This window comes from Zalophus californianus, chromosome X, assembly GCF_009762305.2.
Source record: "Zalophus californianus isolate mZalCal1 chromosome X, mZalCal1.pri.v2, whole genome shotgun sequence".
Taxonomy (NCBI): Eukaryota; Metazoa; Chordata; class Mammalia; order Carnivora; family Otariidae; genus Zalophus; species Zalophus californianus.
The window spans coordinates 47,565,441-47,579,641 of NC_045612.1; the positions used below are offsets into that span (position 1 = coordinate 47,565,441).

Here is a 14,201-nt window from a genome sequence, read left to right on the forward strand (position 1 = left end):
CTGCTCAGCAGGGAGTCTGCTTCTCCCTCTGACCCTACCCCCTCTCATGCTCTCTCTCTCTGTCTCATTCTCTCTCTCTCAAATAAATAAATAAAATCTTTAAAAAAATATAAATAAATAAATAAAATGGATTGTCTCATAAAATTCTCACAGTAATTCTAGGAGGTAGGTGGTACTATTATTCCCATTTTACAGATGAGAAAATTGAGGCCTTAGGCTAGTCAACATTTTGCCCAATGTTCATGGTATTTAGTGGAGCCAGGATACAAACACAGGTGATCTGACTCCAGAGCCTGGGTTTCTTTACCATTATACAATATGCCTGTTGTGGCCTGGAAATTATAATAGCTAACAATTACAGAGCACTTAATATATACCAGGCATTTTCCTAAACACCTCATCTACTACCTCTTGTAATCCGAACAACCCAAAGCAGTGTGTACCATTATTAATATTTAACGGGTGAGGAAACTGCAGCACAACACAGGTGGTTATTTTGTGGAGCTGGAATTTCATCCCAGGTCTAGCACCACAGCCTTGCACCTAACCGTGACATCACACAGGGCAAGCAGGGGTATCTGCACGGTAGAGGCTAATGAAGAGAGACAACTGAGCAGGGACTCAGGAGGGGGTACCAGTGATTAGGGGCTATGGAACTGTGAGAGCCTGGGGTCTCCTGCTTGCATAACTCTCCAGAAATACCCATGGGTCCAGAGCTGACTCTCTGATCATCTCCTTTTTGTTGGATAGTCTCTGGGAAGGAGTTAATGAAAACAGTACCCCTACCTGCTGCTACATTTCCTAAAGTTTCTTTGCCAAACAGCCAGCCCATAGTTTCAGCATTTTCTTCTTCTCTTTGGGCTCTTAGGCAGTCTTACTGGCCTTTGAGGAGTTTCTAGAGGTTTTTAATGTTAGTAGCATGCGAATATGAAGACGGTGAACATGGCCCCTCTTAGTGTAATCAATCTCAGTTCTTTCTATTACACCTTGTGTGATGTGCCTTTGGTTTTGATTCCCTTCACTAATCCTGGTCTCTGTTTTGGACATGCTCCAGCTCATTGTTTTTCCCTAACATGAGGCACTCAGAACTGAGCACAGGAGTCTAGATCTGGCCTGACCTTGCAGAGTAGGTGGCCTTCTACAAGCAAGCCTCATATCACCTTGGATTTTCTGGCAGCTATGTTACTGATATGACATTTCTCTTTATTACTATCAGCAAAAACCTCTGAACCATTTTCACAAATGCTCCGGCTATCCCACTTTCACCTGGAGTCTTTTGAGGTTCAACTCGGTGCCCCATTATGGGACGTGACCCTTAGCTCTGGTAAAATACCCTTGGGTGAAGTTGGCTTATCACACCAGGTGATCAAGATCTTTTTGCAAACCGATTGCTCCGGTTCCGTCATCCAATCTAGCTCACCCAACGGCCTTGCACCATTCGCAGATTAGCTAGGCTACTTTCTGTATCTTCCTCAAAGTTCATTAGTAAAAATGTTGAACAGGATACCACCGAAAACAGAACCTTATATTACCCTGGGAGTCTTTTGAGGTGACACCAGGCCATTTATTTGCACTATTTGAGTGCAGCCCTTCAATCATCTAGACAAGTGTGTTAGGGAAGTGCTCATGGGCAGATGGTTAAAAAAAAAATGTGCCTAGGTTTATTTTACCCTATCCCCTGTCCCACTCTCCCTTGTCCAGAACCCCAATGTACGCCTGTTAATTTCCAGTCTCCACCCCCCGATGGATCTTGAGAAGGGACAGGCCATGTGACAACAGGTAGTGTCTGACTGAAGAAAAGGAGAGGGAAGGAGAATGTCTGTGACCGACTCTCAGACAGGCGACTAGAGCAGCTGTTCAGAGGTGACTAGTAAAACGATATATGTTGTCAGTGAAATAGGGAGATCGTGCAACACTTACTGCCCGTCTCTCTTGTGCAGATGTGAGGATTACCCACTCTGACATTCCTACAAAATGCTTTTTAACAAAATCTTGTTGCCTTAAAAACTCTGACAGACTTCTAGTGAGGTCCGTGCTCTGCTCCTACATTTCGATCCAGCACGGAGGCGGGGGGGGGGGGGGGGGGGGGCAAATATGGCCGTGCCTGATGTGTCAAGGTGGGCATGCAGCCCAGTCAGCCGGCACTCCACGGCAATCCTGGTCTGCGGACACTATTGGCTGCATGTCCCAGGGGAAGCCTCCAAGAGACGACTGGGGCTTAGAACATAGGCGAGGAAGTAGTTGAGGACACATTCAGGCTTTGAGTGACACGTTTAGTCGGGTTCACAGATTTACAGAATTAAAGAGAAAGGTATACACAAAGAGTTACTCCCTCAGGCAGAATCTGAAAGGGAGAAAATCAACATCCACAGAAAATGGGGAAGGGCACAAGTCTTTGTGTGGGCTTACATTCAGACATTTTTATCTGTAGGAAAAAAATGCTTTCTTAGAAAATGACTCAGCAGGGGGAAGTCTTGACTCTACCTCTCACAGGCTCTGCACTTTGGGGTCCCTTTTATGAGCACTCTCCATCTTTTGTTATCAAGCTTAAATAGTGTGACAACCCCCCCCCCCAATCTCCTGTGCCTTCAAGGACAGGAGGCTCTAAAGGCACTCTTCCTCATTAGACCCTTTGTTTTGTCTTTGCAGGTCTGCAATTCCCATCCTTCCTGTAAGTCTCCACTCTCTGCTGTTTATCCCCACAGTTCTTTAGGTACGTGGTCCCTTTACCTCGGGGAGGTCGGCATGATGACCTGTCTGCTCAACCCAGCCCCATCCAGAGTCTCAGTGGCCCCAGTAATGTTGAGCAGGGCTCTCTCAGAGCACATTCAAGATAGCAGTGTCAGAGGTCCCAAGCAAATGAAGGGCGGGGACAGCTGGGGGTTGGGGGGGAATAGGGGCAGCAGCAGGGAACCAGATACCATGCTGCTGAGAAGAAGAAAAAAAAAGGCATTGGTTTAAGTCAGGAAACAAAAAAAGGGAACTGAGTGGCTGTGAAAGGGTGGGGTTTGCTCAGACTGTCCTTCCTCTCTGGACTGTAAGAATATGTCTCCAGGGCCAGTGTCTTCTGAGATCGAGTCACACCTTCAAAGTCCTGGCATCTCAATGCATCTGGGAAGCTACCTGCATTAAGTCAGGACTGAGGTGGGTCTGGGGCATGGCGGGGGCTGGGCAGCCGCCACAAATACTTTTCATGGGACACCTCCCCACCCCCACTGAAGGCCGGAGAGAAAGCATGGCTCGTGCCATGTAGTAGTCTGCTGGCTAAGGAGACTGACAGAGGGTGGGAGTGTCATTCAGTGCAAGGCCCTGGCAGTCCTTCGCAATGATCAGAAGGGGCTGTAAGGGTTCCTTCCGAGTCGGGTTGTGGAGGGGAGGAGACAAGAAGAGCAAAGTGGGACATGAGGTGACCATCTGAACAGGTAGCAAATGTTGGAAGGGGGCACCCCTGCAAAACTTGGCAGCACAGGAATCTCGTTGATGGCAGTAAGATACAAATAGGCCATTTGGTCGAATACTGCCTGAAGACCCAAAAGGTTGACTTGTGTCCAGAGGCCCTTAGAAGAAGAAAATCTAAGGGGCAGATGGAGAAGACAGTAAAAGCTCACATGCCACCAGAGGCCCTCAGCCTTTGTAAACTGGGGAAGAGCCCAGGCTAAGTAACCCTGGGTGTAAGCTACCTGCCTGGGGCTGCATCGGGCTGATGTTGCCAGGAGCGGAGCTGGCTTATTGGAAAGATTGTGTGTGCGCCAACCTCGTGGTAATGTGGGTAAAAGACTGGGCCAGAAGAAAATAGCCTCAGCCTCAGCCCAGACAGTGTGGCCAACCCTTGAGGTCATGGGGAAGGTTTTTCCTATTACCGTTGCCTACCATGTGCACGGCTTTCTTTTGTCTTCATCATTTCTCATCTCCTTTTTTCTCCTCTCCTCCTCTCCGTTCCCTCCTCCTCTCCATCCCCTTCCTCCTTTTCCTGTATTCCCTCTTCTTATACGCCCCCCCCCCTTTATCTTGTTCATTACCGCATCCCCTGGAACAGAGTCAGAGCTTAATAAACAATTGTTGAATTGCACTGGATTATTCTTGCCCTTTCCTTCCCCTGTTCTTTTCCCTTTTTCCTTCCCCCCTACTTTTCTAGTACCTTCCCCATAGGAATGTTGTGAGTAGTAACTGTGTTAATATATATAAAACACTTAAAGCCTGGCAATAGTAAGTGCTAATATCTCCATGTTTGCTATTATTTTTATTCTGCCTGAGTGGGTCTGCCTAGAGCAAATGGTGTGGCATTTAGAATAAAAGGGATTGGTGGCCCTGCTCAAAACATCCTTGGATGAGCTATTAGACCTCCAAATGGAATCCTGGTCCAGTTTCCTTTTTTTTTTTTTTTTTTAAGATTTTATTTTTTGTTTGACAGAGAGAGAGAGAGCACAAGCAGGGGGAGCAGGAGAGGGAGAAGCAGGCTCCCAGCTGAGCAGGGAGCCCTATGCAGGGCTCGATGTGGGGCTCAGGGCTCGATGTGGGGCTCTATGTGTGGCTCGATGCAGGCCTGGATCCCAGGACCCTGAGATCACGACCTGAGCCAAAGGCAGACGCTTAACTGACTGAGCCACCCAGGCGTCCCCAGGCCTGGCCCAGTCCTGATCATCCAGTTCTCCACACTCAAAATCTCTATGGCATGTTGTGTGTTTCCAGAGGCAGGACAGCCGCAGAGCCCAGAGGCAGGGGTCTATAAAGCTGAGGGACTGTCCTCTGTGCCCTTAGCTGTGTGTTTGTTCTGCGTCTGCCTTTGTTTTGCATGCCAAGCCCCTGAAACAAGGGTGCTATAGCCTCTCGGGAGCCTCAGTTATTTGATAAAACAATGTCATCCTCCTGATAAGCCACAAAATGCAAATACTCGTGGAACCTAAAGCATTCAACCAAAACAGGATCCCTTAAGGCTAGCCCTGTTTGTTCTATTCTGACCCCCCCTTTATAGTCAAACTGTTTAAGCTGTTTATGTTAAAGTCCAAATTCCGTTGCTTATGGCTAGTGATGTGTTCGTCTGGAGCCCTTTGTAAACCCTGTATGGTGAGAACCAGTGCAATTTTCCATCCACTTCGAGGGTCTTGGTGCAATTTTAAGTTATCATCACTATGATTTACTATTTCCATTTGAGCAAATTTCCTACAGAGACTTTCCTTTCAGTGGACTAGACCCATACCAGGAAGTGACTTAGGTATAAGGGGAAGATATGCCTTTTGAAAACCAGTTCGGATGTTCTCCAAAGAGTCATCCAAAGCAGATACCTGCTGCTTTTTGCCCAAAGATGCTATACTGAGATCTGATTGCTAACTCCTGGGAAGAAGGGAGAGCTAGAATTTTCAGTGAGTCAGTGCTCAACAAGAAGCTAGAGACAAGACACTGACCTAATTCACTCCAAAGCTGCTTGGTTATGCAAATGAAGCCATCAGGGGAGGGGGAGAGAGAACTTCTCTGAGGACCCTGAAACAAATGAGCCACGTGTGACTTTCAGTTTCTATAGAGGTTCATGTGCACTGACAGAGGGTGTTTGAAACACAAAAGCCTTAATCCCGGGCTTTCCTTCTTACTCTGAGAAGCATCACCAGATGCCCTGAGAGTTAATGTTGCTTATCTGAACCTCAAGGAGAAGCTCATCTCACTGCCTTGCTTCCCTAAAAAAAATAAACTCTAGTCAATTAGCTCATCCCTAGAAGAATGAAATTCTTCTGAAATTCACTGGCTCAATGAAAAAAAACAGACTAGTCGGCAATAAAAGCAGAGTAAAAAAACTGACTAGAAATGGAGCAGAAGATAAAGGAATGGGAAAAGCAGGCTCTCAAAAACTGCTATCTGGAGTGGAAATTGGTAAAGTGCTTCTGGAGACTACTTTGTCAATATATTTCAAAATGCAAAATGCACACACTTTCTGACTTGGTAAATGATGCTTATATAGAGATCCTAATATCATGGAAAAATAATCAGGAATACCGTTAAACAAGACCTTTAGATATTTTGGGGAAAAGGTGTGTTGGGTGGATGGATGGATAGATAATGTTAAGAAATACAAGTAAACTGCAAATACTATGTGCAATGTGATCTCAAACCTAAGAGAAATGCACAGAAAAAAAATGAAAGGTAATATGCCCCAATATTAATGCCCTTGGATGATGAGCTTGTAATTGATGTTTTCTTTTTAATATTCCTGTACTTGAAACATGTTTTATAATGAACATGTGTTATTTTAATATCGAAAGAGAAAATACAGCAAATATTTAAACCAGGGAAAACAAAAACTAAACTGAAAAAGAAAGCCAAAGGGCCACTCAAGTCCAGAGTGAAAGACGGACACCCCAGGAGTCACCCTCGGAGAAGAGGGACAGTGCTGAATGTATTACCACCAATCTGATGCTGAGTGCAAACTTCTGGCTCTCAGGTCCAATGTTAGCATGATGAAAGGCTGAAGAAGAACCAGAGACCCGAGACCTCTTGGAGAGGACTGCAGGAGATGAGAATTTCCCTGGTTAACATGCAGCCAGAAAACCGATTTTGGCTGGAGGGCTTCACCACAAATTTGGTCACCTGTCACGTTGACCATGAAGTTTATCAAGTAATTAGGTTTCCCTGGTGCCTGAATAGAGCTTTTTGGGAACTTAGCAAGAGTAATTAGGTTTCTGTGTTGTTATGGTTATATTCTAAAGAAGACTTCTCTTCTGGTTCCAAGGCCAGGGAATTCTCAGTGAAAATCTCAATCAGAACCTGAGAGATGCTTCTTGGAACTGAAAAGAGATTTTTGGGAATATAAATTTAGCCCATCATACTGTACTCTAATTTCAGACAGTTGATAATTCTACCAGATTCCATAGTAAAACTTCAGGAAGACAGGACTAAAACAGGAACAAGGGATAACACAAAGCACATAGGCCAACAGATAAGCCAGACCTGGGTTTGCCACTTTGTCTGAGTAACTGAGAATTCATTCTGAGAGTGAAAATATATGATCACGTGTACAAGGATGTGCATGGCAGCATTGTTTATAATTGAAAACAAGTTATCTAAATATCCATCAATAGGAGAGTGGACAAATAAAGTGTGATGAATTCATCATACAGAATAGTTTATGCATATAGAAATAGATCAAAATGTATGAACTAGAGCTACCAAGATAAATAAATCATGAACCATTATACTGGGAGGGGCACCTGGATGGCTCAGTCGGGTAAGCGTCCATCTTGTGATTTCGGCTTAGGTCATGATCTCATGGGTGGTGAGATCAAGCCCCATGTGGGGCTCTGAGCTCAGCAGGGAGTCGGCTTGGGATTCTCTCTCTCCCTCTGCCCCTCCCCCCATTCGTGCTGGGGCGAGTTCTCTCTCTCTCTCTCAAATAAATAAATAAATCTTTTAAAAAAATTATACTGAGAAGAAAAGCAAGTTGCTGAGGAATATGTACCACTTATATAAAAATGTAAAACATGCAAACCAATACTAAATACCTTTTATGGATATTTACGTATCCAGGAATAATATAAAAACATGTCTAGGAATGATAAACTCCAAATTCAAGATATTGTTAACCTCTGAGGAAGGAGGGGATTAGTTATAGAGGAGTATACAAGGAGGTTTTGACTCTATGGGTAGTATTTTATTTCTGAAAAACACCGGAAGCAATTATGGCACAATGCTAGGATTTTACAGAGCTCGGTGAGTTTTTGAGTGTAGTGTTATTCTCTGTACTATTTTCAACATTTCATAATGTAAAAGAAAGTACCTTCGATCAAAACATTGTATTCACAGTATGCAATAACAACCCTAGGGATAAGAGTGGGTGGGTATTCCATCTAATCTTGTGCTTTTATCCCATCAACAATGAAACAAATCCTGAAAAGAAAACAGCAAGTAACACCAGTTAGGATCTCCTTGTGGAAACTTCAAGGAAAATGTAAGAAAATCTGGCAGGACTAGGAAGAGTCCACATGTGGGAAAAAGTACAGTTGACAATTAACAGAGCTAAATCATCCTTTTTTGCTTGGAGGGTGATTGCAGAGGAAAATGCTCCAGGATCCTGTACTCTCTCTTATCCCCTGAACTTACCACCATTTCCTCTTTCGCCAAATGTTCCTAGAAGATGCAGAGGGGTCTGTCCCAACTGCTCTTTGATGATAGCCATTGGGGATGACTAAAGGTAAAATGATGGGTATATATATATATATATATATATATATATATATATATATATACACACACACATACATATATATATATCTGGGAGGCAATGAGGTAGGTATCACAGAAAAAGCAAGGGCTATGGAGTCACAGATGGATGAGGTTGGGCAAGTCACACAACTTCCATGAGTCTCACTTTCCTCAGCTGTGTTGAGAGAAATAAATGAAATAATGAGTGTAAAATGCCTGATGGGTAGACTGTACTGAGAGAAACAAGAGTTTCCTTCCATTCCCCTGGGGAGAAAAGGGAATAGACAGACTCTTTCTGGGCAATTAAGTAATGCTTTAAAGGAGAAATAAAGAGAGAATGATGTTTCTTGGATAGTCTGGCTAAGTAGCTATTTGAACTATGACTGACTGGTTATTTCTAACTAGCATCTCCGGGACTCTTCCCAATCATAGGCAGGCTGTGTAGTCTTCTGAGTTTTGCTCTGGTGTTGTCCCTAATGGTGTTTCTCTTAGCTTGAGCAATGATAGGGTCAAAGGTGGTTTAGTTTACTGATCCTGCAAGTGCTTTTCGTATCAATTCGTTGGCATAGTGCAGTTTGTAAGATGGCTGAACTCTTACTCACAAGCATCCTCTTTATGAATTCTGCTGCTCCACAGGGAGCTGGGAGGCTGCACAAGGTGGCCACATGAAAATCCTTGCATTTGTAGTTTAATAAAGAGCACATTATAGTGCTGGAATTCTGTATTTTAAATGAAGACCTCTGTGTTTTTCCATTATTTTTCCTCCTCTTTCTTTATATGAACAACAGTGTGTGTGTGTGTGTGTGTGTGTGTGTGTGTGTGTGTGTGTGTGTAACATTCATGTCACTTCCGGTTTCCACCCCCACCCCCACTCTCTGAGTGAAGTGGAGGGTCAGCCCTCACAGTGCATCTTTTGTGGTCAAATTGACTGTCAGTTGCTGATATGGTTAGAAAAAAATTTAGAACCTTTCACAAAGAAGTTGCAACTGCCCTCTAACGCAGACTGTCCATCACATGCCAACCTTCAGGAAGACATAAAGACAGATGCACCTCCTTTCACATTATTGGTGGATGGATCAGTGATGATTAAGGAAGAACTACCACATTTTCAGGCTGTGTGTGTCTGGACTGGATCACGAGGAATTAAGGGGAAAGCAGTCAAAGAAGGGGCAACCAGACCTTGGAAATCCTGGTAATCCTCCAACTCAATGATCTAGCAATAGAGGCCATTTCACCCTTTCCTCAGAGGGGTGATGGCTAGTGAGAGGCTTGCTTACTTCCTCATACTTAGACCAGCACTGAACCCTAACCCAACAGACACTTGAAAGGGAGGAAGGCTTCCTCTTGTACAAACTGGATTTGTTCTAAAAGAGAAAAAGAGCAGAGGCAGCTTCCAGAAGGACCTATCTTATAGGAAGTAAGAGCAGAGGCCAAGACTGAAGCGGATGCTGGATCAGAGCAGGGAATGTGTCCATCAAGAGCTTACAACAAAACTAAAGGTAAAATGATGGGTATGCTTTATTCAGCTAACAGAAGCAAAACTGGATGTAGTTTGTTGGGAGGCTTCTGATCCAATTTACTGCTCATGCTACTCACTTTCATTAGGGCTTTACTTTATCCTCTGTAATTTGAGTCTTTTTGATTGTGAAGAGGTACTTAATTGGAATTCACTGTGGAAAAAATGTGATATTATTACTAGGATCTTGATGAGTTGACAGTTCTTGAGACTATAGTATTATTACTTGGTTGCCACTACTTCGGAATAATCGAATAATTTCAATGTTGACAGAAATCTCAGTGGGGTTTGAGCATTAGAAAGTACCCTGGTTGTAAAGTCTTATCAGTTTGTCATTCCCGTGAGAGACCATTTAAACCAGGGAGCCAGGGAACTGTGTGGCAAGGTGTGGGAAAATGTTTGCTCCTTGGCCTAATTTTTCTCAAAAGATCGTTTATAAACCATTGAATGAATCCACCACCAGAAGACAGTAGCATTGACATGGTGAATAAGTGGCAAAGTGATCATTCTGAACATCCCTGGTGTTCCTTTAACCTATTTTTAATGTCTCCCCGGTATGATAATAGAATTTTCTACACCACAGGAAAGAGCAAAATAACGGTGCGGATAGCCTCAGACTGTGATAAAATCTGCTCCCTTGCTTCCCTGGTGTGAGCAATAATCTGTGCTTGGCAGGTAGATAAATGATGCTGGCTTTATTTATTCTGTATCCAACAGTGCCACCAAAAGCATAAGGAGTTTAGTTTTACAAAATGTCATCAATCCCCCCTTAAGAAAAAGCCACCTGTAACAAAATTTGAGGGGAGCTGGTGATTTTGTTTCAGTACTTATTTAGCTCCCCATTTTGTGACAGTATTTATATTTTCACTTTATCTTTCTAAGGAAGGTTTGGAATTAGTAATATGTAATTGTGCATAAACTTTCAGTGAATAACTAATATGAAGTGTGTTTTGTGTGAATAAAAAAAACCAACGGTGATTTTTTGAAACTCTCTTTGCATTTCTGTACTTCAGTCACCTAAACTGAATCTTTCTAGAGTATTGTAAATTTGGAGAGGGTAAACAAGTGACTTTTCGTAAATAATCAGAGATGGCATCCATGAATAAGACAGTTGTATCACTTTTGTATGACAATGTCTAAAAGAACCAACGTAAGAAAAAAAGGAGGGGAAAAACCAAAAACAACAACAACAACAACAACTCCCTCCCCCAAAATTATTTTTGCAATTTTAGAACAAAGCATCTATCCTTTGTAGCTCAGCCAGCGGTTGATGGGCCAAATCAGTTGGGCGGCAGTTAGTACACGTCTATAGTGCACCCCATATGCAGGTGCAGCCTCCATATCCTTATTAGACCCCTTGGTTAGCAGACCCCAGAGGGACAATGTTTGAAAAAATTGCACTCACTGTCTAGGAAACTGGGAACTGAAAGTCCAGTATCTGCCTCAGTGGAGTTCTGACACCTGCATTATCCCTTCAGGGGATATCAGAGTCAACAGCTGCACAGAGACTTTTGCTGTTCACAGATCCTGCACGTATCATAAAAGGGTGGTTAGTATAAAGCGGCCTCCAGACATTACCAAGCACACAGGTACATGTCACTTGACATCAAGAGCATTCCATGGCCTTATACAAAAAGCCAGTGTATGTGAACTCACGCTGAACCCGTCCTCCCTATTCAATGCGCATCCATTACACCTGAAAACTGGCAGAAGATGGAGGCTGTGGAAGGAGGATGTCAAGGTAGGAAGAAGGCTCTTCATTAGCTTTGCACGATTCTGTTCCATTTGAAACTAGGTGGCCAGGCTGAGGGGAAACCAGGAGGGTTGAGGATTAATGTGCTGGGTCCTCAAGAACTCTCGTTATCAACAGCACACAAGTGAGCTCCGGAAAGAAGAAGCCATGGCTACAGTGATACTGGAGAGCATCTTTCTGAAGCGATCCCAACAGAAAAAGAAGACATCACCTTTAAACTTCAAGAAGCGCCTCTTTCTCTTGACTGCGCACAAACTTTCCTACTATGAGTATGACTTTGAACGTGGGGTAAGTTTCTCTGCTGTGAAACCTGACTATCAAGGACTTGTCCTTAGATCTTCCTTGAGGAGGTAGATACTTTTTTGGTCAGAGGAGGGAGGTGGTAGGGACCTAGGTATGTTGCAAATTCAGGAAGATGTTTCCTAGCCTAGAACTAACTGCAACCATGCTGGTGCAAAAATTCAAAGGTGCTAAGAAACCATGGGGGTAGTCTTACCATGGAATCTTGCAGTTGGTGATCATTCATTAGATGTTGTTGAGAAGGAAATCCAAGTCTTCAAAATTATTCTTTATTTTTTATGGTACAGGCACACACAGTCATCCACTCTTCTATAGTATTTGCCCTCTATCTGGTAGCCAAAAAAGTTTAAATTAATAGATCTGGAAGTTGTTGTTTGTTTTGTTTGTTTTTCAAAATGACAGGTCCTGATGGATAGAGTGTGGGTGTCACCTCACTATGTTGAATGATTAGATAACAAAATCTAATCATCTGGTTGCTTAATCACTCCTAATCTTTCTCCATTTTCTTCCTCATTCTCTTTCTCAGAGAAGGGGCAGTAAGAAGGGTTCGATAGATGTTGAGAAGATCACCTGTGTTGAAACAGTGGTTCCTGAAAAAAATCCTCCCCCTGAAAGACAGATTCCAGTAAGTAGAGACCATTGTCAGAGCAGGGATGGGGCGGTTAAGAAACTTGGAACACTTCAACTCTCTGTAAATCGGTAATGCTGTGCAATGTGTTAGAGCTCCCTTACAAAATTTTTCACTCTGTTATTGGTTATACTGAGTCTCAGCATGCTTCCCCCAGATGCAGAACAACTCACCTCACCTTGAAAACGTCTACCACGAGTTTTACGATGACGTATCAAATTTTCTTTTTTTTTTTTTAAGGATTTTATTATTTTTTTAAAGGAATCTCTACAACCAACGTGGAGCTCAACCTCACAACCCTGAGCTCAAGAGTCGCATGCTCCCCTGCCTTAGCCAGCCAGGAGCCCCAATATATGAACTTTTCAAACTGATCAGAGATAATTGGTTTTACTCTCTCAGATACCAGGATCAGATTTATAGGCTTGAGTTAGTCTGAAAGCCAGAATCTTAGGGCTCTGAGTCATGAGATTCTTTAACAACTCACTCTTTATTCTCTCCTCTCATTTCTCAGAGCCTCTCCAAGGTGTAACGCCTATGGATTTCTGAGTTGAGGTTTTTTTTAATATCATTTATTATTTTTTTCCTATTACAAAAGTAGTGTGTACTTATTATAGAAACTCTAGAAAATACAAAAAAGCACAATAAAGAAGATAAAATCATGCAGAATTCCATTATTCAGCTAAAATAACTATTATATGTTGGTACACAGACTTACAGATATTTTTCTCCACTAGTAACACATATATTCACACTAATATGTATATTATATATTTATTTTTGTAAAGTTTATTTATTTAAGGGGCACCTAGGTGGCTCAGTTGGTTAAGTATCCAACTCTTGGTTTCAGCTCTGGTCATGATCTCATGGGTCCTGGGATCCAGCCCTGTGTGCCCAGCGGGGAGTCTGCTTGAAGATTCTCTCCCTCTGCCCCTCCCCCCACTCACACTCTCTTCCTCTCTCTCTCTAAAATAAAGAAATAAATCTTTAAAAATGTTATTTATTTAAGTATATCTACACCCAGTGTAGGACTCAAACTCAGGACCCTGAGATCAAGAGTCACGTACTCTTCTGACTGTGTCAGGCACCCCTATGTTATATATTTAAAACATAGAATCAGGGGTGCCTGGGTGGCTCAGTCAGTTAAGCAGCTGCCTTCGGCTCAGGTCATGGTCCCAGGGTCCTGGGATCGAGCCCCACATCAGGCTCCCTGCTTGGCAGGGAGTCTGCTTCTCCCTCTCCCTCTGCCTGCCACTCTGCCTGCTTGTGCTCTCTATCTCTCTGTCAGATAAATAAATAAAATCTTTAAAAAATAAAAAATAAAACATAGAATCATACTACACATCTTGCTTTGTAATCTAATTTTTCAATTTAACAATATATGGAAACTTTTCCCATGACAACAGATACTCTTTAATAACGTGATTTTAATGGCTGTGTGGTATTCTCTATTATGAATATATTCCAATTTGTTTAACCAATCTCCTATTACTACACATTTGTTTCCAACTTGATATTATAACTGTTGAGAACGTCCTTGCATACATCTTTATGAACTTTTGCTATTCTTTTCCTTATATTAACTTCCTAGAAGTAAAATGTTGTTCTTCTCTTTATTAAATCTGCACAATTTTATTATGTTTATCTTTTTATTCTATTTTATTTTCTAGCAGTGTAATTTAAATTTCATACACTCCTACAAGCTATGTATGAGAGTATCTCTATTTCTCTACATTCTTTCCAATACCAGATACTTTAAATGTTTATTAATTTGACAGTCAAGAAAAGTGGTATTTCATTGCTGACTTATTTTTCAATTT

At 42.6% G+C, this 14,201-nt stretch overlaps 1 protein-coding gene across 2 annotated transcripts in view; it reads left to right on the forward strand.

The window, feature by feature from the left end:
* Window positions 1-2,993: 2,993 nt before the first annotated feature.
* Window positions 2,994-14,201, forward strand: part of BTK (Bruton tyrosine kinase) — a 31,304-nt gene continuing 20,096 nt past the window's right edge. Inside the window, exons 1-3 of one of the 2 annotated variants that reach the window (XM_027608079.1) lie at window positions 2,994-3,144; window positions 11,574-11,744; window positions 12,283-12,381. In XM_027608079.1, coding sequence (XP_027463880.1) covers window positions 11,604-11,744; window positions 12,283-12,381 — 240 coding nt within the window. In that variant the 5' untranslated portion in view covers window positions 2,994-3,144; window positions 11,574-11,603. Of the gene's footprint in view, window positions 3,145-11,558; window positions 11,745-12,282; window positions 12,382-14,201 lie in introns of those variants that run through there. The other variant, XM_027608078.1, reaches the window with a different exon arrangement.